The sequence below is a fragment of the Haemaphysalis longicornis genome, unplaced genomic scaffold, assembly GCF_048455015.1.
Source record: "Haemaphysalis longicornis isolate Haplotype H1 unplaced genomic scaffold, Haemaphysalis longicornis Haplotype H1 scaffold_2, whole genome shotgun sequence".
Classification (NCBI taxonomy): Eukaryota; Metazoa; Arthropoda; class Arachnida; order Ixodida; family Ixodidae; genus Haemaphysalis; species Haemaphysalis longicornis.
This window is the reverse complement of record NW_027526295.1, coordinates 216,469,987-216,493,793: the sequence shown is the minus strand read 5'-3', so window position 1 is coordinate 216,493,793 and position 23,807 is coordinate 216,469,987. Positions and strand designations below refer to the sequence as shown.

The window sequence follows — 23,807 nt, the reverse complement described above, 5'->3', positions numbered from 1 at the left end:
GGAAAAGCAGAGAAAAAAACAGGGTTACCGCAGTCAAGCCATTAGGTCACAAATAAATAAAACTTGCTGCCTCAAATGCGTCAAAACCAATGCACGAATGCATGTGTAAACATAAAAACAAAGAATAAATCCAAAAATTGTCATGTCGCATATGCTGCCAAACCGATTGGGTAATGCATAATATAAAAATATAAAAAATGCTCACATCTACAGCCTTATGTGCCATCTTGAGAAACAGTTGTATGTGTCAACAAAGCTTGATCCCCCGATTTGAGCGTTTATAAACTTCCCTGTACGCACTAAGTATTATTTCGCGATTTGCGCGCGAGTGCGCCTAGCGTTAATAGCAACGCGTATGCGATTTTTCCGTCCATCGTATGCGCCATATGGTAGTTTCAACGTGTGTTTCTATAGCTGAAAGTTATCACATACCGAACAGACAACGGCAGAACAGGTATACAAGGCAGACCGCGTCAGCTCTAAGTCAGCTGACAATTATAACGATGAGCGCTGCAGCTTTTTCATTGCAAGTCAAAACACGAAGAAGCGGCAAAGGAGTAATATACAACTTCCCCTCCTATGCCCTTCACATTCATAATGTAACGCGGCCACAGTCAACCATTTTAGCGTAGGTTGGAAAGGAAAGCTTTCAAAAAAAGCTTTAGAACGTTACTGATGCGCGCAAAGCTGTTTGATTACACGATGCTACAGCCCTTGGGCTTTTATTTTGTTGCTCTAAGAGAGTGCATAAAAATATGAGAAAGAAAGAAAGCCATTGGACAGCTTTATTTGGACGAAAAGCGTGAACAGAAAACTTGCCAACAAACACCAATCAAAACAGCGCTCAAACAACCTTTATGCAAGATTTTTGTGTGCCTAAGTAATCTCTTAATATTGGCACACCCTACATAGTAGGACAACAAGCCCCCACTCATACCACACTAAAAAAATGTGGTTGATCCTTCTTTCATAGGAATCGGTAGAACACGAAAGGGAAATGTGCCTTCACAGGAGCAGTTGAATGTTAATTGTGCATTGATTTCAACTTGACATCGCTATTTATATTTCGTCGGTATGGCACCGTTAGACGCATCAACATTAGACACTGGATTACACGCGCCGGAGCACTGCATAAATCCCATTGAAACACCAGGTGCTCGCAAGCCGTGCGAATGAAACCCAACGGGTTGTCAGCGAATCGTTTGGGGAAGTCACAGTACGCTGCAGCGATAGGAGCATGATTTGCGGGTCGGACGCAGTATTGTGGGTGTGCTTGGCGAGCGACGTCCTCCTGGCGGGTCGCCAAGGCATAGGTGCGACCACATTGGTCCTGCTCCGTGGCGTGTACGCCAGACGCTTGCGTTCCGACGAGCTCAGCTTGTGGAACGCGGCGGCGGCGTTCCACAAGCTGAGCGGTGTTCATTATAGACGGCGGACGCATAAACACGGCAGCTTCCGCTGCTACACGCTGCCCTATCGAGGCGCCAAATATCGGCGCTCATTAGTGTCATGACGCACTACTTCGCTTCACCTCCCCTAGACGGCAGCACCATCTGAATGGACAAGTTAGAGGGACGGACATAAGGCGCGTTCGCGCAGCTATCCGGGCATGGCTTCATGGATCAGTCTTGTAGAGCGTTTTACACCTCCCGTTGCAACCAGAGTGATCGTGGGCTCGAAACCTAGCGCCGCCACGCCAATGGAACTTTTTCTGGTGAGAGAGAGAGAGAGAAAACGTTTATTTGAGCTGTCTAAAGTGGGAGTGGTTCCCTAGTCCGGGAATCCATCAAGTGAGCAGAGAGCCTTCGCTCTGGATGCCAGGAGCTGCTGGACGTCCAGACGGTCGCTGGTCACCAGGTTCTCCCACAGCTCAGGGGTGGGAAGAGGGGATCGGAGAGGTGGAAGTTTGGGATTGCACACACACTGTATTATAATATGAGCTAGAGTTCCAAGTTGTGAACAAAACTGGCATACAGCAGAGTATTGAGTTGGAAATATACGATGCAGGCGAACTGGGTGAGGAAAGGTATTGGTTTGCAGACTGCGGAGCAGCGATTCTTCTTCCTTGGATAGTGCAGGGTGAGGAGGAGGGAAGTGTTGTCTGTCGGACCGGTAATACAGTCGAACACGGATATATCGAACTCCAAGGGGATCGCGAAATAGTTCGATATACGAAAAATTCGATATAAAAAATATGTGCTCTGAGACCTCACCTATGGCGGACGATCACTTACCGATCGTCGCATTCAAGAATGACAACTAATTCCGCACTCACGACGCAACAGGACGCTTTCTTTCCGTGAAAAAAAAAATCGCTGATCATGGCCTGCTTCTTCGTCCTGGAAATGAATTTAAAGACGCTGGTCTCGATCTTCTCGAGGCTGCACAACTAGAAAATTCCAGCAGTACGCTGCGCCTTCGCACACCATGCACAACACGCACGCAAAAGAAGAACAGGGCGCACGTACCACCAGAACATTGAAGGTAACAATTCCAAGGCTCTCTGAACGGACTCCAACAAAGCGCTCGCGATGGTCATCTCCGAGAGAAACAGTGATCTCCAAAAGTGCGGGACAACTCGCCAAACAGCAGCAACAGCAGCAAAATGCAAAAGAAGGAGGCAGCCGTCAGCGCCTTCGTTACCTCTTCCCTTTCCTGAGACGACACCGGGGAAGACAGACCCAGAGAGAGAGAGAGAAAAAAAACTATTTTTCGGCAAGTCGGGGAACGTACGCAGCCGAAAAAAAAAAGGACGTGCGCAGTCGGGGCATCCCTACCTCGCACTGTCACCTTTTCCGAGCGTTCAGGCTTGTGTGCCTAGAGAGATTTACCATACCGAGCTCCGTTCGCTAACGCTACGGCGGCCGGTAGCGGGGCCCGACTGGGCAAGTGAAAATTCGTTCCAGTAGAAGGAATTAGTTCCGCTAGCCAGTCTTCGCCATGCCCGCGCATTCCTCCACATCCTCCTCAACCTCAATCGGGGGTGCAGCGACCGCCGAAAAGCACCTTCCGGCTCGCGCGGCGTTCGATATACGCAATGTCGGGAAAAATACGGTTCGATATAAACGTACGAATTCCTATACTTTTACACAGCATTTTCAAGGGGATAATTTATGAGTTCGATATAGACAATAATTCGATATATCCGTGTTCGATATATCCGTGTTCGACTGTATTGCGTGATGTCCTGATACGTTACGAGCGGGATTGACGATGTGGTCTCCTCGGAAGCCTGGAGAGAAAGGGCGCAGGCTTGCTGATGAGCAAAGTTGTTGCCCGTCAGGGAGGAATGGCCAGGAGTCCAGATGATATTAACTTTCCGGCTGGGTTGGTGTGGTAAAAGTAGCTTTAAAGTAGAAGGGGCCACCCTCCCGGCTAAGAAGCTTCGGCAGGCAGCTTGGGAATCCGTGATAATGATTGGGTACTTCGTGTGTATGAGGGCTAAGGCGATAGCTAGCTCCTCGGCAACTCCGGTTGATGATGTCTTGATTGATGCACAGGTAATGAGGGCGCCCTTTGTGGTGACTGCGGCTACTTTGTGTTGACCATTAGGGTAGGTACTAGCATCCGTATAGGCGTCATCTGTTCTTTTTCCATAAATATTCTCATGTGCTTGGCTTCGGGCTTGTCGGCGGCCGGGATGGAGGTCAGGGTGCATATTTTTGGGTAAAGGGTGAACCTGGATGTTACTTCTCCAATGGTCAGGGAGGGGCTGACAGACAGTAGATTGCGGGCATGGGATATGAGGGCTGTTTAGGAGGGCTAGCCCTGCAGGTGTTTGTGTTAAACGCAGCCGTTGGCTTGATAGGTGGCCTTCAATAAGCTCGGATACCGTATTGTGGAGACCAAGTTGTAGGAGACGGGCCGTCGAAGTGTTCATAGGTAGATTTAATACTTGCTTAAAAGCTTTGCGGATTAATCGATCAATGCTTTCTGTGTCACTTTTGGTGAGGGTAAGGTAAGGTGTTACATAGGTTACTCGCGAAATCAGGAGAGCTTGAACCAGTCCAATGAGATCTTTCTCCTTCATGCCCCGGCAGCGGTTCGAAACGCGTCGAAGCATGTTGGAGACTTGCTGAAACGCCTTAGAGAGCTTTAATAAAGTTTGATCATTACGCGTGTTGGCCTGGATGATAAGGCCTAAAATTCGAAGTGAGGAGCTGGGTCGTATGGTATGGCCGTCAAGGTGGATACAAATTGGTTCAATGTGTGAAGCAGGGGGATGTTTGCGTACGACGATAAGTTCCGATTTTTGTGGCGAGCATTGAAGCCCGACTGATGAGGCATATTTGTTAACGACATCCGTAGCCTGTTGAAGGGAGTCTTGGATTTTTCCTATGGAGTCAGTGTCTGTCCAATGTCATCAGCGTAAAGCGCGTGATGGACGTGCGGGATGGCGTCGAGTTGATGGGGTAAGTCCAGGAGGGCCAGATTGAAAAGTAGTGGAGAGAGGACGGAACCTTGAGGTGTGCCCCGATCACCAAGTGCAGTAGGCTGAGATTGAACGTCTCCTACCCGGATAATAGCGTGGCGTTGAGTTAAGAAGTCAGCAATGTATGACTACGTGCGGTGGCCGCAGCCTGTTTGATTCAGACGGGGTAGTATGGATGAATGTGACACATTGTCGAATGCGCCTTTCAAATCTAAGACAAAAATGGCTCGCGGGAAGTGACGGGTAGCCGGGGCAAGGACCTCTTCTTTAATTCGAAGGAGAATATCCTGGGTACTCAGATGCTTCCTGAAGCCATACATGGTGTTGGGAATGAGACCCTTGTTTTCAAGGAAGGTTTGAAGGCGCTTCAATAATAATCGTTCAACCAATTTACCCACACAGGAGGTTAGAGAAATGGGCCGAAGGTTATCTAGGTGAGGGGACTTATTAGGCTTGGGTGCGAACCGGATCTCAGCTGTCTTCCACTGGGGAGGGAGTTGGCCTGAGCCCCAGCATAAATTGATGTGGTGGAGCAGATGATCGAGAGAGTCGCCATCCAGATTGGCAAGAAGCCGGTAAGTGGCTTGGTCTGGACCGGGAGCGCTATTTTTGTTGCACTCGGAAAGAGCTGCTTCTAGTTCGTACAGTTGGATGATGTCGTTTCCGTGACGGAGATTACGTCGGTGAGGTTTGTGTACCCTGGCATAAAACACTTTCGTGTTAAAAAATGGGCCGCGTATCTGCTCCTTTCGTTGTACATGTCGACTGGCGCCACTGGCAAGTAAATGCATCCCTTCTCTTTCGCGCTCACCTCTCATGCTGCTCCTCTCCCGTCTCGTTCCTTCCAAGATAACACGCTAGAGGTTTGTTCAAGTCAATTTAAATTTACCGCATTCTAGTGCTCCCAGCTGAGTGCCTCGATGCCAGCGCTGCCGTACAGCGGAGACGCGCTTGAATCGAAGCACCCTACTAAACATTTATAGAACCAAGTTGCCTCACACCACGAGCGTTCCAAGCGGAACGCGGTACCTATCTAGTGGAACCTTTCGTTGCTGTTGCCGCTTGATTTTTTAGGATTCCGCCAGGTAGCGCGGACAACAGCAGGCGACCGTTTTCTGCAGTTGATGTATTTTATTTGCTATCGCAAAAAGCAAGCATCCGGAAATTTTTTGATAAAGGAACACTGCAAATATCACTCATGTATTGATTATCACGCTATATTTGCGTAATCTCTCGTTCTTCAACAATGTTGACAAGTATGAACATTAACACCGGACTATTGCACAGTGTCTGTTTCACTTTGGCCGGGTGGCTAAATCGATTCACAGACAGACAGACAGACAGACAGACAGACAGACAGACATGCAGACAGTCAGACATGCAGACAGACTGACAGACCAAAATTTTCACGTTCAATTAGCCAAAGAAAGACTATCGCCTTTAAAAGTCAAATGTCCACATCGAGCCGCGCCGGCGCTCGCCGGTGCACACGGGCAACAGCGAAGGCCATGGCGAGAGAGAGAGAGAGAGAACAACTTTATTGTGTGCCCGGTGGGAAAAGGCCACGGGGAGAAACGCGTTCTAAAGGCTAGCCAGAAATCACCTCGTAGAAAAGATTGAGTGCCTCAACAACACATCTATATCTTTGAAAAGTCTCCTTGGACCCTGGCCCTCTCCATCGTCCCAGAGAAAAGTGTTGGTTGCCTTATTTGGCTATTTACACGGAATCGGCGTCGCTGAGACAATTTAGAACTTCACCTGTGAGATCGTGCGGACTTTTACCTCACCACGCAAAGCTTCGTGTCACTTTTTCTTCTAACCTCTTCTTTTTCCCCCTTTCTTCTGCCCTACTTCTCTTAGGGCCTTTATTCCCTTCTCTCGATCCTCGCAGAGTAGCATGTAGGCGGGAACATGCCGGCAAACCTCTCTGCTTTCATCTAATAAAGAGCTCTCTCTCTCTCTCTCTCTCTCTCTCTCTCTCTCTCTCTCTCTCTCTCTCTCTCTCTCTCTCTCTCTCTCTCTCTCTCTCTCTCTCTCTCTCTCTCTCTCTCTCTCTCTCTCTCTCTCTCTCTCTCTCTCCGTCACGCCGGCCAAAATGGCCGCGCCCAGGGCGCCGCACTGTAAACCGTCTATAGGCTGCCTGCTGATTCGAAAAAAAAATTATGAGATGGAACGAACTTCGTTACCACGGCCATTCAGAAGGCGGGTTCGAATTTCGAATAAACTTAACCTTTAGGTGAATACTACATTGCCTTGAAGTGAAGCGTTTAGGTAAGCCCTTCGTTTTTAAAAATACGTACCATGTTTTTGGTGCTGAGATTTGATCCAGGCTTCGTGGTTGCGCATTGTGCATTGCACTCGGCGTTACGAGAGCCCACTCGAACTAACGGCTTGAGTGCGTTGAGTCAGCTATACTGTCTTGCAATCTGATTTAACCAAGGCAGCCTTAAGAGAGGAGAATTCACTCCTCCTGGTTTGCAGCTGCTGGTGGAGTTACAGATGGTGCTTTTAAAAATATCTGAGCGGGAAACAGTGAACCCAGCTTTAAATTGCCGCTGCTCTCTAGCTGCCGCAAGGTTCTTCCCATTGTGGCAAGAAAGTTGTGCAGTAGGGTGCTGTTTCCGTAACAACTCGAATGGCCTCGGCTCCGTGTCTAAATTTCAGGGGAGCCGCTTTGTCCCACGTCGTCCACCATTTTTCCGTGTTGAAGCTAATGACAACTTCCACTAAGAATACGACTGCAATGATGGCGCTGGGAGTCATTCCTCATGTCTCGACGACGCCGCTTTGTTTCTAGGGTTGAGCGTTTGCCCACTGTCTCCTTCTTGGTGTCGACATGGCGTGCGTACGTAGAGCGTCTCAATATCTGTTAAAGGGACCATAAAGACAGCGCAGATTCTTGTTTTAAGAAGAAGAAAACAACTAGACTTTTAGTATTCGCTCAACTCCATTCCGGCATATAAGCGCGTTGTGAAAAAGATCGCAAATAGGGATAAACATTCACATTTTCCGCTACAAACGTCAGCGGTAACGTCATAGGGGAGATATTAAAAACAGAGGTATCGGGAAGTTCACTATACGTTAGCATTGAAGAGGTGCGATCGCACGGGCTAAATCGCCCAATCGTGTTTATTGGCACTGACTTGCGGCGGCGTCCGCCAGTCGCGCAAACGAGTCCTTGTGGCGTCATAGGGTATGTGTGAGAAAGTAGTTGGCGAGCTGGTGATCTTTCTCCCGCTTTACTTGTCACCTAATCTGTTGTTTGAAGCTTGCGTTGCAATTGGCACGATCGTTCCCCTGAACCGGCAATCGTTCTAACGAGCCTAACTAGTATTTATTCTTGATGGTCCCTATAAGGCCACAAAGCTATCAAATTATATTTATTGCGTATCGACATTACTAACGCAATTGTCTTACAAAAGCTTCCGGTTTATTAAAAATTCGAGCAGTATTTTTCTATCTAGCAACTCGAACGAAAAGGGTAGGCGTCTTGTGAGGTAGGCGTCTTGTGAGCCAATCCGCCCTTGTGGGTACTTTTAGAACGCATTGATGGCATCATCATCATCGCCTTCGCCATCTTTCTCTTCTTTGTTTTGCTTCGTCCGTTCTGCCGCCGGCGCGTGCATCCATCGCCGACATATTGGGAACCCGAATGAGGATCGGTAAGCGCCACCAATGCGTGCTTGATGCTTTGCCTTTTGCCTACGAGTGACAGCCTTTCTGTGCGTTCAGCGCGAGTTGCCACTGACGGTAAAACGCGGCGACTTCACGCGTAAAGTTGTCGGGCACCAGCGTCTGTTGTTTGTGCTACGTTGCTTATGCTTCACGGGTTGGTTGTCGTTCCAAGCTTTTCGGTTCGGCGCCGCGGTGCGTTACAACGCAATAAAAAAAAAGACTCTGGCACGTGCGCCTGTGGCATCGCTTGGCGATTTAATGAGCGTTTATATTGCGGCGCCACACAGTCAAGGGCGTTAAGTATTCGGGTCGAAGCACTGTCTCATCTATCTTTTGTCCCAAACTTGTCATATTTTAATTTCGCTGCAAACCACGCTTTGACCGAGAGTTTTGTTTTGTAACAACAGGGGGGCGGGGGGGGGGGGGGGGTGGCAGCACCGCTAATTTACGCGAATGCTTTAAAATTGTCGTAGTACGAACTCTCTATTGCGGGAATTATCGAGGCGATACTAGTCAAGGCTGCATGACTTTACGTTTCTAGTTGAAGATCATAACTTTTAGTATTCTTCCGAACTGCGTTGGTTGACAAGCAACGCTTTGTTATTTGAAAGGCATGCCTTGTTGTCCTCCTCCTTTTTCCCCCGTGTTGATTTCTCAGCATGATGGCTGACGGTTGCGTAGTTCGCATTGGCCATTGCGTCAGTAATCTTAGACTTTTGCCTCTAGTTGCCGTGTAAAGATAACGACACTAAAAAAGCGCGATAGCTCTCGCGATAACAGGCCAAAAAAATTCCCCCGCATTTCCCCGAGGGGGAGAATGTGAAAGTGCGAATGCACGGTTGTCGGCCCGCTTGCGGCGCTTGCGCTCGGCCCCCGCAGCCCACCGCCTCGCCGCCTTCTCTTCCATCTCTTCCATCTCTTCCATCTCTTCCATCGGGTTTGTAGTATCACGTGTACACCACGCAGTTATCAAGCCGCTATAACGCCGCTGAGTCGCCAACGCACGCCGCTGACGACGTAGTTTGAATGCGTTAAAGATATAAGGCGCGTCACTAACACTGATATCACCGTCGCGTCCGTGGCTTGGTCGGTAGAGCGTCGCGCTGCGGCCGCAAAGTCCTCGGATCGAAACCTGGCGCCGGATGCTGTTTCTTTTTTAAATATAGAGGAGCACTGCGGACGCCGCCGCCGCCGCCGGCGGTGGATGGTTTGGGGTCGCTTATAAAGTGCATTCGCACTTAAAACTTTACGCTGCACTTCAACGACAACGAAAAACGTGCGACCTAAATCGGAACCCAAACTAATCTTACCTCCAGTTGTAGTTAGTGAACCTGCATAATATTATTTAGAAGCTGAAGTTTGTGACGTTGAAAAATTATGGGCTGGGCAGACGTTTCTTCATACATTAATCTTACGTTCACATGTTCACGCCTTGCTGTTAATTTCAGAAAATCGCTTAGCCATGCTCTGCCCATCTATTTCCCATTCACGACTTGTGATGTCGAACCGTATTGAAGGGAAATATATGGGGCGGCGATACCTCTTTGACGCTTTCAGCATTTTCTACGTTAACAATCAGTCTGCGGCTAAGAGTGGTATATTCGTATTCATACTGAAATCTACAGATAAAGGCTTACTTGCTTCTACCACGTGGTGCATGTCCAACCCTTGTCATATCTATTAATACTCACCGATGTTTTCAGGCTACGCTTATTTTCGCTCCATCAGACTCTCTTAAACAAATTTAATCGACCTGCAGAGTCACTTGCTTTCGTTTCGATTGCGTTCTGTGACGCTACTTTGGGATGAGTAAACTCAAATCTACCCAAATGTAGTTGGGTACATTTAAGTACCATCCGCGCTTTTCGCTCAACGAGGTTTTTATGCCAGCCACGGCTTGTCGTTGTCCCCAATTACTTAACTATGACGCTTCAGACTTTATGAACTTCCAGATGCTGAAATATATGTCTTCTATTTTTTCCTTTCTTGTTCAGGAAAAACTTCCTTTCCGGGAGTACACGTGGGACGATGTAGACTTCATCATCAACGTCGCAAGCCCTGAAGTGAGTCACCGGCTTTTCTTTTTCCCTACAACATAGCAAAACTTTTATTTATGTGTTGCTCTAACAACAAAATCCTCAAAAGAGATGAATACAGAACGCGCAGAAAGACACCCTTCTTTTTTTCCGGGATAATTGTCCTATTTTCTTTCTTTCTTGGCGTTGTTTATAAAACATTTCTATGCAGGAGCGTGCTTTTCTACACAGACGCGATTTCTGTGTAGTAACTTTTGGTTACAAAGTTAACTGCGCCCTAAGAAGACGCTGTAGGACTTAAGCTGTATTTAGAAGGCGCTGCATTTACTGTATGACTGTAAATGGTTTGCTGAGTTGATGGGGGGGCTGAAACGGGCGTTGTGTCTCGTAAGAAGGGAAGAAGGTTCCTCTCGAATAATTGCAGTCGCACTTCGACCCCCCATCTCTTCCCCATTGGGATACAATTTTAGCCATGCCTTGTGATCAATTAGGCAATTCGCGCGTTGCAACTGTGCTGCCGGCTTAAAGTGTAGCGACGTTTCAAGACCACTTTCAGCGGCCGCCCCGTATATGGTCGTTCCTATCTTGCGTTCCGTGCAGGTATAAGGGGTGACGACTCACGAGCAAAATTTGTTATTGGAACGACCCATACGGGGAAAGGAGCTACAAACGGTTTCGTTTAACGTTTCCGTGGGCACTAAGTTGCTTCTGTATCTCACAAGTCAGATTGGCTTATTATTAAAGCGAAGCTTTCATACTCTCACTGATATCGTCTAAGTCCACCCAAAACGCACTGCACGAAAGACGACTATCTCTGACGCTGACGGGGATCGTGGGTGAAGTGATCACAAATTTAAACGCTTCCCGTAGTAATCGAACCTGGGTTCCTCGCTTTATGAAGCCGACGTCTATCCGACTGGCCAGTCCGACGCGGTCGAAGCAGTTTGGATTCGGAGAGGGGTGCATGTACGTGCAAAATTATACAGAAAATGCGCCCCCCCGTCTAACGACGACGATGGTTGAACGCTAGGGAAAGTCATGGAATGCCTGCATCAGTAAACCACTAGAGAACCCAATCGCAGTGCTGTAGACCTTCCCGATAAGAAATAGGGGCCGCTCGCTTTTAGGTTGGTTCGTTTCATGTCGGACTTGATATTAGAAAGCTTCGCCTTCCCCCATCGTTATCTTTTCGACAGAGGGGTAATTGATTTCATTGGTAATGACGTCGTTAACAGCTTTGGTAATGACCTCGTTAACAGCAACGTGTTTCCTATAGCAACAAGCTCAGCGCGTTTGTGAGGCGAGAGAAAAGAAATTCTTATCTGCTACGGAAAAATAGGTCCACCTAACTAGGCTTGCGAGCAGAGCACAGATTATATTTTAAATGCAGTGGTAATTTTGGGAAGGATTCTGTTTAATTAAGGGCAGCAGAGAGGGCTCAGTCCTCTTTCTGTTCTTCTACTGGCGTGGAGCCGCAGCGTGATATCATTTGTGTAACAAGTATTAATGACTAGTGTATTTCCCAGCACATTAAGTGAAACGACGTTGCATGGGCAAAATATCCCGGCGAGAGCAGCCAGGCACACATAGAAGTCGACAGCGTTTGGAAGGGAAAGTGCATGAAAGTGGAAAAAGAAAAGGTAGCCGATGAAAGTGCTTCCGGGGTGGGTGTATTTAAAACGTAAAAGATTTAGAAAATGCTCGAGTGCGCACACCTGTGGTTCGTTAAGGTCCTTAACGAACCACAGGTTATCCGAATTTTACGTGGGGTAGTTGTATAGTTTTGCCCAGTTCTATAGCAGCGGCGCGTTAAACTCGAAATATATAACTCTTAAATGTGAAATTTTGGCGGCGTAGATAGGGTTACCCATTTCTCAAAATTCTTCGCGAGCGCAACGTTTGGGAACGGACAAATGAGAATAAATGGTCAATGCGTAACGAGAATTAACATGTTCTTGCGCGAATTCCATTGATCTGCAGGGCGTACTTATAGGGATCAGAAAGCTTCTTCAGACGCTCTTATTTGGGTTATGCCTCTGCGTCACATTGGCGAGGCAGAACTGACAAAAAATAACAGTAAAATTGATCTATTTCTCACGGGACAGTTCTGTGCACGTGTCGCAAATATGAGAGAGAGAGAGCGAGAGAGCGTAGACTCACCACGAAGGTACTTCGAGTTGGTGGTAATCGCTGGGAAGGCGTCAGAAACACATTAATCGGAAAGTCGTCCACCTCCTGGGGCCTAAGCTCGGAATTTGCGAGAACGAGACTTGAAAAAAAGAAAAAAAAAGGGGGGGCCAACAGCCTGGTCTTTGTTTTGTCCCTGGCAGCGTGTTTCCAAACGCTTCGCTGCACATCGCCCCACGTGATCTGTGTGGTGCCACTGCGAGTGCTATTCTATTGAGCTTCTGCTAAAACGATACCGCCGTTCGGGCTCTGTGACCTCGAGGTAGAGTCCTGGATTTTTGCGCTGATGACCTGGGTTCGAGCCTCAGCGGACCCACTTCAATTTCTTTAAATTACATTCTTTTTTTTATTGTGGTAGAACTCGATTGTTCTTGTTGTTTTTGTTAGAAATGGTGATTTGGTAGGTTTTAGGCCGCTTTTAGGCTCAGGGCGCAGCCTATGACCACGTTTAATTAACGTTCTACATCGCGCGAACGCACATGTGACGTGTGGCGCTGTGCAGCGAAGCGTCTGGAAATACGCGGGAAAGCCTCGGGCCCTGTTTCGGGCAGCGAAATGCTGAAACAGCTCGAAAAAAAACAAAAAAAAAAACCCTTGACTGATTATGAGGTTTAACCCCCCTACGTAACACAGGCGATGAGGCGGGCATTAGTAGAGGGTTCAGGATTAATTTTGCCAACCTGGGGATCTTTAACGCGCGCCGAAATCTGGAACACACTTGGGCGGTTTCGCTTTACGACTCCATCAGAAAAGTGGCCGCCGTGGCCGGGAATCGAACCCACGTGCTTGGACTCAGCAGCACAACACCATAGCCACTGAGCCACCGCGGCGGGTACATGGTGTCTTTCACGAGCTTAGAAAAAAGAACGGCAAGATATCCACCACTTTTTTACAGGTCTGTCTGTGAGACGCTGGGAGTGTTTAGTACATGCAACTTCGAGATTGTTCACAGCCCTTAATTTAAACCTCTGTTACCCTTTGATTTTTCCGAAATTTATTTGTGGAAGCAATTTTCTTCGGTGTATTTTTGAGCTGGAGAAATGTTATGCACGGCCCGCTAAGTAGACGCGTAATCAGAGGCGCTGTGATAAGTATGCCGGGCGGACATGGCTGGCAAGGCTAGCTACTTAATAGGCCAGTATTTAATTTCGGGATGCAATAAGGCAGCGGTTCTCACTGTAGCGTTTATTAAAAACTTCAGTTGTCCTAGGTACTGAGCTAACTCAGAACCGAAGTTATGCGCCAGGCGGGAACGCTGCTCCGTGATAGTTCGCATGGAGGTATGGAGCTGGGTCACCGGTTCCCCTTGCTCCCCGCTTATGAACTCTACCATGTTTATCTAGTTGCCATGCACTGGCGCCCATTACCCGAAGTCGGTGACGATACGGACAACTACGCTACTAAGAAATTTAATCAAATGTCAGTGCTTTTTTTGTTTCTTGTAAAAAATTTGAAAGTAGTCAGTGCCCGAGTGTACTCGCGCTTATAACTAGGGACGGGTAGAGGAATTCGAGATCCCTGCCACTTGTCTTTTTTATACTTTAAATCAAACTCCTCTTACAATTGGCATCCCAGCTCAGGGCTCTGTACAACTTACGGTAATTCCAAATGATCTTAAAATATCATGCCTTTTAAAATGTCGGGAATACATTTTTTGTTTTTTTTCTATTGTAGTACGCACACGCGACCTCGAAGCAAAGTTCTATTCTAACGTATTTTTATAACATCAATAAAGCTTGTTTGAGCGTGGAGAACACGCCACGCCTGTGGATACTTAGTAATCAACCGTGAAAATAAAGGTTTGCTCAATCCAGTTTAAATTTACCGCGTTCCACTGCTCCAGGCCGGGTGGCTCCATGCAAGCGCTGCCGTAACGGAGAGACACGCTTGAATCGACGCACCCTAATACAACGTTTATAGAACCACGTTGCCCTACTCCACGAGCGTTCCAAGCGGGACGTGGAACCTATCTAGTGGAACCTTTCGTTGCTGTTTCCTTTTGATTTTTTGAATGCTGCCAGGCAGCGTGGGCAACAGCAGGCGACGATTTTCTGCAGTTGATATAGTGTTTTATTTGCTATCGCAAGAACCAAGCAGCCGTGAATTGTTTAATAAATTAACACTGCAAATATCCCTTATGTATTGATTTGCTGCCTTATATTTGGGTAATGCCTCGTTCTTGTTCAACAATGTTGACAAGTATGAACATTAACACCGGACTTCGACGTTTAGATTCGGAAGTGAGTATATAAGACTATTGCGCAGTTTGTTTCACTTTGGCCGGGTGGCTGAATCGAGCCACAGACAGACAGACCAACATTTCTGCGTTTAAGCAGCCCAAGAAAGACTATCGTCTTTAAAACGTAGGGGCGTCGCTTCTCTCGAGTCAAGCCGATGATGATGCCAGGTTACGCGGTTGTGCGGGGCCTGTGGAGGGTGACATCGCTGCCGGACACTGCGCAGGTGATTCGCCAGCGGATCCCCCGGACGCCCGAGATTGAGGAGTTCTACCGGAGTCGCTTCGGCATGTTCGCCGTACGCAGCACTGCCGACGCTGACGGCAACGCGGCGCTCATCAAAGTCGAGTGCGTATACGCATGCGCGCGCACTCGTTCTTCAGGGATAAGCTCAGCTTGCAGGCGGGGCTTCTATTTCTTCCGTTGTACTACACGCTGGTTTTTGCCACAGCGCAATTGTGAAAGTGCAGATGTAGGTGGTTGATGGCATCGTAATTGATGAGAAAGAATCGAGAAACAGAGCAAAACAAACAAAAACACGTGACCCAATGCAATAGCGATCCATTTGGGTACAATGGTGAGGCTAACTCTAAAAATCTGCATATAGCCTTTTATAGGGATACGCGGGGCCTTCATAATTTTATGTCAAACGACTTTCATTACCCCTTATCAAACTTATTTTCAGTAATGCACATGTGTGTTATTGTGAAGCCAAGTTATAGGGTTGGGGCATCTATAGAAGAACGGCTAGAATGAATGCTTAAGCATTAGTAGACAATTCTAAGAATTTCTGTTCACTTTGTTTGGTTCTTTGCTTCCATCCGACAAAGCAGCACCTCCTCTAGACGTCGGGCTAACATCCTCTGCCGCTGGGAATGTCACCATTTTGTCCACTTAGCATGATGCTATTGGTAGAGCCTCTGGCCCTGTTTAGCCTTCTTCCATTCAAGGGCCAGAAACGTAGTTGACGGATTTTCCCCCCCGGCACTTTGGGTATTCAGTATTTGTTTGTATGTCATTTGATAGATGGGTATTCTTCTTCTGGCCAGATATTGCACTTTTATGCTTTTAAGGAGGGTATTTCGTACTTGGGTCAGCCTGTTTATACATAGCAGCCACGGTCAGCGCTACCGCGTCCCTAAAAAAGACTGCGTGAAATTTTTTGTTCCAGATCTTGTCACTCAGTTGCTGGGCGTTTTCATGGCGTAATAGCTTGCACATTTACATACGGTCCTTTAACTCTAAAGCAAGCAACGTAAAGAGAAAATGCTTCTTAAAACCAGAGACGCAACGCTTGGCGCGGACCTTACGCGAAGAGGTGCACGCTTTTTCCTAAAATAAAAGGTTCATTGACAGCGGCTGCTTTGCGAAAACTTTGCAGTGGGCCCACGGACACAGCTAAATGGATGCGTCTCTTGGCGCGAAGCGCGGCTCAGCGGTCGCCGTGACATATCGCGCTGTTTTCCCTCTCTCTTGAACTTTACGCCGTCACTGAGTGTCGAGAGATTTTCGCAAGCATAAGTAAGGAGCAGGCGAGGTTGAAGCCGGCGTTGCAGTTCGGCGAGACGTGCGTTTGAAGCACTTTTTCCTACTTACAACGCTCCAGCACGCTACACGTGTGCGTCCGTTGCACTCATGCGGATTTTATCCGCAATGCAAGTTAAGAAGCCATCCCGTTTGGTTTCGCCACATACCCCCCCCCCCCCCCCCCCCCCCCCCCGCTCCTGCGTACTGTGGCGCCAAAGAGTGTGGCGTCAATAGCCAAAGCGACGTAGTGAGTTAACAGACGCGTCTACCACTACCAGTCCCAGTCCCCCTCCCCTCTCCCCCTCCTCCTCAGCCCACCCCAACCACCCTCTCCCCCTGATCTTGTAACATCCCATTCACAACCTCGTATCTGCGGGAACCGTTGTGCGAAGCAAGTGAAGTTAGCATTTCAAACTGTCTTTCGAACGCAATTCTGTAGTTTCCCAACACCGAGCTGCCGTCACTAATAAAATGTCAGTGTGTGTGCAGTATGCGTTGTGCGAAGCGGCGTGTGACAAAAAAGGGTATGGGAAATAAGAGGCGTGAATGGCCGCCGTACGACGGTGATCGCCCGCAATAACCAAGACTATGCGACAACGATATAGCACGCACGCGCCATAAATTTCGCGCTCTTTTTAGTGAGGCCATGGCACCGTTTTCGAGACGGCTCCCATTCTGTTGAGATATGGCGTGTAAAACAGGAAAACAGGAACACTGCAAATTAAATAAGCGCTCCACTCGTCACTATAATTTTTATCGTCGCTCTGGTAGAACAAAATGTTAGTGCGCGTATATATATATATATATATATATATATATATATATATATATATATATAATGCGTGTATATATATACACACGCACAAAAGTCTATTGTGCGTGTATGTATTCATGCTCTTCTGTGAAAACATATCACTTTCTATATTTAAGCATACTTTTCAAACCACTGAAAGTGGATCCTGACCCGAGTGTTCCTGTTCAGATCCACTTTTTTTCCCCCATTCTGCACCGGACGTCCGCGCAGATGAATAACATTGGCGGTGTGCCCGACTATTGGGAGCGTGGCTTCAAAGCAAAAAGGGCGCCGTTGAATGCGGCGTCGCCATCGTATGCACCCAAATGGTTTCAAAAGGGAACAATGGGACTCGGAAGCGGCACGGTCACGGGCGAGGTGGTTGGCACTATTGGAATGAGCTATAATGCGTTTCCTCCCTATTGATAAAGGGCCTTCCCATATAGTTTTCTGCACTTTTGTCCGTACTGTCATCGGGACTCCTTACCAGCGTTACCCAGCTATGCGGAAGGCTTTGTTAAAACTTTGTGAAAAGTAATGAATTGTTAGGCTTGTGGTTGCCTTCAAAGCACTTCTATTTGATCAGGTTCTTAAAGCAACACTGCATGTTACTTGCTCTCGACCACTTTTATATCTAGCATTTTTTTGAAATTCTTTTGCATTTAAACACATTGCAGAGTACCTAAATAAAGGTTGTTGTATAGCCTTATGTTTATAGCATTTATTTTTATTCCTTGCTTCTCGGAGGTAACTTGGAAGACATTCATGTTTCTTTGCTCTACAATGCACAAGAATTTCGAAATGAAATTCAGAAATTCTATTTGAACGGAAGGTTGGATTTCCATTTAACTTCAACGACCAGTTTAACTACTGTGAATTCATATCTAAACCAATGGCTGAATAGGTATAGCATCGGGCGTGTTATCTAGAAATTGTGGGTTCGGTTCCCACCCGGGGCGCAAGTTTTGCTCTAATTTTTTGCCTTTTGCAACACTTAAGAATTCTCATTTTACCACGAAAAACAAACAAACAAACGACTTAGCCTGTGACCTGCTTGAAGTTCTTGACTGCCCGGCTTGCTTTACTCAATGGGTTCATGCAATGAGCCCCTAATCTCCAGTTATGCGAAGCTGTATAAATATATAGCCACAATGAAAAAACATAAGATTTTTTTTTCACATTTCGACCGAGGGACCGGCCTTTATCATCTGCGAGAAAGGCTGCTTCCCCAGCCGAAGCTGTATATATATAGCCACAGTAAAAATCATAAAATTTATTCAGAGGTTTCGGTCGGGGAACCGGCCTTTGTCATCTTTGAAAAAGTCTGGTCCCCCGTTGCAAACGCCAGAATAAACTTGTCATGCTTTTCAATGTGACTATTAAATCGTACGGTTAACCTATAGCCAGACATTTTTTCTTCTGAATATATATATCTCCTTCTCAGAGCGGCAGAGAGCCAAACAAACAAACGAAAAACCACACACACACACACACACACGCACACGCACACGCACACGCACACACACACACACACGCACACACACACACACACACACACACACACACACGCGCACACGCACGCACGCACGCACACACACATGTACACACGTACACACACGCACGCACGCACGCACCCACGCACGCACGCACGCGGCACACACAGCACCGGGAAACAATTATGGAAGGAGGGTACTGATGCACAGATTGCAAGCGCCGGTACATGCGTGTTTGGCGGTGGCAGTTTGTTCGGCCGTACAGGCCGCCAATTAGTCCAGCTTTGCGCCTCGACCAATGAGGCCTGCCACCGTCGCTGAATGTGTTCCCCCGTGAGCTGACACATTTCTCCCGTGGCTTTCCCTGTCGCGACCGACAGCCCAGAGTGCGACCTGGTGTTCGGCGGGGACGAGCCCGGATGTGAACAAACATGTGGGAAGCCTCGTGCTCACAAACACCTCGGACAACCACGTTGCCTTCAAGGTGCGCCCTGCCTTCTTTGTCTTTTACGTTATTTCTGCCCCTACGAGTGGCGACGCGCTTTGCGCTGCGCTCTGGTGCGTGGGATACAAATCGGCCTCCTCTTCATAGACTGTTCGTATAGGTTTAACACGTGACTTAGGTGCCTAAACAAATGCGAAAAACCGGGCAACCAAGCGTGGACAGCGAATTCCCCAAGCATTGAATTTTTTAAAGCTGAGATGACTTTTTGAAAAAAAATTTTCTGTCATGTAAATATGATATGCTTATAAATCAGGGAGGACGTTGTTAGGATGTGGAAAATGGGAATGTACAGGCATGGCCACTGTTAGAGATAACGCGCGCTCCGCCTGAGCGCCGCGACGGGCGCCGCCGGAATCTTGCGGCACATGCGAAATCAGTGTCAGAGGCGGAGATAGCTGCGCGTCGGCTGCTACGGTTCCTTCCACTTCGCCGCGCACAGCGAAAGAACACAATCTAGCCACGGTGCTGTAGCAAAGCGCATTACAACTGAGTTATCAAAGCCCGCGTTTATGCACACAAAAATTTAGATACTCCTTCAACTACCGGAGGGTTTTTCCCTTTACAGAGGTTCGCGTTCAGCATTTTTAGTCTTATAAAAAGAAACCGCATAAAAAACAATGTGACTTATTAAATGCATGCTTCAGATTTGTTATGATAAATGACAAACTATTTAAACATTTCGGGGGCATCTTGCATGCGTGCCTCGATAACTCAGTTCGAATACTTTAACGGGGTGGTATGCCTGCAGTGCTTTCGTTCAAGAGTGCGTATGGTGAAGTGAAAGGAACAGTCACAGACGACGCGCAGCTATCTCCGCCTCTGTTTCTGATTGCGCATGCGTCGCAAGGTTCCCGCGGCGCCCGTCGTGGCGCTCCGCGGATGGCGGCCAAGTGCTTCCTGCTACCTGCTGCTATTGACAACTTAAAAAAACGTGCTGATGCCTAAAAAATGTAGGATGGGTATCATAACAGAAACAGAAGATGAGCTTCGTATAGCGATCGACTTTTGTTTAAATGAAGTTGCGTGTAGGGAAAATTGAAAACCTGTATTCAAAGCGGCTGTTAACTTCAGAGGCTATATCCCTTGTGTACAGGGCTGGGCATTTTGACTTCGAAAAAAAAAAATCCCTACGCGGAGTTTGACCGGGACAATTTGGAGTCAGCTGAGAAGTATCGGTATCTGAAACGCGAGTCAATCACGAAATTCTGGTATCGCAAGTGCTTTGTTGGTCCATTTATCAAGTAGCAGGGATGGAACCGCTGTTACATTCGCTGTTTCGTTTTGCTTCGTTTGACTTGTGCAATGCTTACAGATATTAGCCCGACAGGTTTTATTCTAATGCTTAGCTAATCGACAATCATTAACATTAGCTACCTAAGTACCTAGCAATCACTCCATGTTACCGTAAAACCCGTCACATTTCCCCATCTTCGTTTTTGCGAATTGGGCATACAGTCTGTTTGTGTGCCCACTAACCTTCGCTTATGCTTGAGACTTGTGCCATACGTTTCAGGCAGAATTGGGGGTAATTCAATGAGGTCGTTTTTTGCACTTTTTAAAGGGTGTTAGTTCTAATGTGCGAGTGATTCGGGATGCCTTCTGCAACAAGTAATTAAAGTATAATTAATATAGCACTATTAGTATACTCCATAATTTCAATGTGCTTGTAAAGATCATAAAATTTACAAATCGCTAAATTCTCAAAAATTAGGCGCGCCGGCAAATGATTTCACGCGTCAATATGCTTTCGCATTGCCAAATCCAGGGCTACCCCGTTTTGATGCTTTGAACGGAACTGGCGCCGTCGCCTATTCGAGTTGGTAAGGGTTGTCACCGTAAGACGATCCTTATTTTCAATCGTTCGGAAGTCAACGAAAAGCAGGCGTTTATGTCGCCAGATTCTGAAGGCAAAAAAGCGTTGTTCCTAAGTTGTGTTGTGTAGAAAAGACAGATTCCCGGAAATAACCTTGGTGGGCGATAATTGACAGAACGTCGTCCTTCATTTTTCCGCGTTTGGAACAGTACCTACCAGTTGGCCGTCACCTTTCGTGTACACAGCACTGTCTTGATTGATTGTAGGGTTTAACGCGCCGACGCAATGCTGGCGATGAGGTGCGCCATAGTGGAGGGCTCCGGATTAATTTTGACCACCTGGGGTTCTTTAACGTGCGCCGAAATGTCGTACACACGGGCGTTTTTGTTTTTCGTCTCCATCAGAAAAGCGGCCGCCGCGGCCGGGTATCGAACCCGCGACCTCGTGCTCAGCAGTGCAACGCCTTAGCCACTGAGCCACCGCGGTGGGTCACAGCACTGTCCTAACTACCTAGATGTTCCGTCATGCGTTCATGAAACTCTTATATTGAGGTTTTGTGCGCAGTGTTTACCACGTAGAACAGCCGTTTTGTTTTCATGTGGGCTGGTTTGATTGAAGTTCGTAGAGCAGAGTCCGTTTCACTTGCTTTACGATCATTGTTACGGAACTAGAATGAATGAATTTAGTTTTTTTGGCCATCTCATGACGTTTTGTCTGAAACCCAACTTTCCCGCGCATACGCGAAACCCCAACGCCTGTTTTCGCGGTGATTGGTTCATAAGCCGCATTTAAATTCCCCGCTAGAAACTGCTTCCGCTCAGACGATGAACATTAAAAGGAGTTGCCCACGCTTAAATTTCACCCCTTTCAGATGGCTGGAAGTGGCAACGCCCGTGATTACGCGACGGTTTGACTCTATAAACCCCTGCAGTGTGAGGATTGTTGCCATTCGGATGACATCGGCGTCACGTTCAGAAGTTGAACTAGACTATGAACCTTCTAGCATTTGTATATTTGTACGTGGCTGTTCCACGCTGTAGCTGCAAATACTTCGCTTGGGCTGTCGCAGCCGATCGGTTCCGCAAATACGAATATGCTTCGGTGGGTGGGCTCTGCCGCACTATGTCTTACTTAGCGGCAGAGCACGCTTTACAGGACAAAAATAGTTTTTCCATTCTAACCTGCGTCACTCGCATCCAGGAGAAACGCGGAAACTTCACCGAAGGTTTCCTTTCTATTTACAAAGCTCATTAGAGCGGTACACTTTTTCCAAGCTTCGTTACATGTAACTCGGTGCGGCGCGTTAATAACAGTGCTGGGGAAGCCGGAAACTCGGCATGTCATGCTGTGTCACCTTCTCGCCTGGCTTAATTACAACAGCGACGCACGTTTGCATTACGGGAGTAAATGTTTGCAAAGGTATCTGTTTTGACAGCTGGAAATGAAGGGACGGTTCAGGACGACTTCACGAAGTTTCAATGTTTTTATTTTTTTTGGCAGGATAACCGGAACTCTTGACTAAATGGCGGAGCATGTTTTTTTTTTATATACGTTGATGACTGCGCCACAGAACGTGCTCTGTGAAATACCCATTTACCGTATTGTTTGTAATTATGTGTGACTCTTGAATTATTGAAAAGAAAACATTTTACTTCCTCCGGGAAGTTTGGTGGGTTTCGAACTGTCACGGGACGAGTGAAATTCTTATAAAACCAAACTTTCTGCTTTCCTTTTTTCTAAGTTTTGGGCGTGCTTAGCTGCACAGCCTAGTTTTGAATAGTTTGGGCTGCGAATTAAGTCATACGATGCTTACACAGCTCGACTAGGTGCTTTTGAATGGGTTAAGCGTGTACATACGCTTTTCGTGATCTTGCTGTCGAGTGTGATTGAGTTGTATAACAGGTCTTTTTTGGCTGTTCTCATTTTTCAGATCAAAACAAATAACATAGATGGATATAAGGTGAAACCATTCTTCGGGATAATTCCACTCAACAGCACCGTCAGCGTCAATGTCGCCCAGAATCCAGGCAAGTCAGCGAATTAATTATGCTTGAACATTATTTTCCGTAAGCTTATCAAACTATTTACCCAGGCATGCTAACCGGTCGCTGAAAAGCTGATTTGCAAATAATTTCCAGATGAGTAACTTAAACTGAACCGCTTACAAAGTTCGTGCTTGACGCAATATATGGTCAAAAAAATATTAAAGCCGTTCCACGGGACGTGAAAGCTGCTGGAAGTGCAGAGCAGTGGTTCGCCATAATGGGCTGTGGCGCCGTTATCCGCTCACTGCTACCACCCAACATATTTCAAATTTACCGCGTTCGCAGTGCTCGCGCGTCCCCTGTCTGAAACAGCGGCATTGGAGTTCTGTTCTTTTCGGGTTTTGCTTTTCCTCCCGCACAGGCTTGCGTTGCACTGCCACTTCTTTTTTGCTTACTATCGTAAAAACCAACCCAACCAGCGTTCCTAACTAAATGAACGCGGGCGCTGGCGGTTAATTACGTATAATTTGACTCAAATGTACCTGCACTTTTCTTTGCGCTAAACAACGGGGTGATGTATGACAAGCGCCAGTGGTTCACGAGTTTCGAACGGTAATGACTATTTAAACCGCTTGGTTTTCGAAGCCTATGCGCGACGCCCTACGACAGGTACGCTGGGCTGTACTTGGGTCCGTTATCTCTCTGTGCCACCTGATTCAGGCAGCCGCTTGACATCGCGCGTTCAGCGAGATACGACGACAAAACGAGCCCCCTAAGTGCCCTACACTTAGAATATTTGTATAAAAGACTGTATTGCAATCCGTTAGCTTCCATTTCCCGCTCTTTTCCACATCTCTGTATGACTGTATGTGATGAAGTCAGGAGACGCTACTAAAGGTTGTGCAGTTTTTTTCCTGGGTTACACAATCGGAGCCAGACTTCTCGCAATCCAGTTTTCTATTGCGACGACTGTAGAGTGGCTGTGGTGCAGTGCTTGCGATACGAACTACTATAACGAGGGTGCTAGCCGGACACAGGTAAACACGTTGATCCTTGATCTCTCACACTACTCAGGCTCGGAGTTCCACCCGTCGGACAAACTTCTCATCATGACAACAGGCATC

The 23,807-nt window shown here is 47.3% G+C and overlaps 1 protein-coding gene across 1 annotated transcript in view; it reads left to right on the top strand.

Moving 5' to 3' along the window:
• The window catches only part of LOC144169891 (motile sperm domain-containing protein 2-like), a gene marked incomplete in the record, with an annotated part of 92,020 nt that overhangs the window by 61,959 nt on the left and 6,254 nt on the right, over positions 1 to 23,807 (top strand). Inside the window, 6 exon segments of the mRNA XM_077699313.1 lie at positions 10,102 to 10,170; positions 14,794 to 14,915; positions 18,761 to 18,794; positions 18,796 to 18,864; positions 22,629 to 22,725; positions 23,758 to 23,807. Coding sequence (XP_077555439.1) covers positions 10,102 to 10,170; positions 14,794 to 14,915; positions 18,761 to 18,794; positions 18,796 to 18,864; positions 22,629 to 22,725; positions 23,758 to 23,807 — 441 coding nt within the window.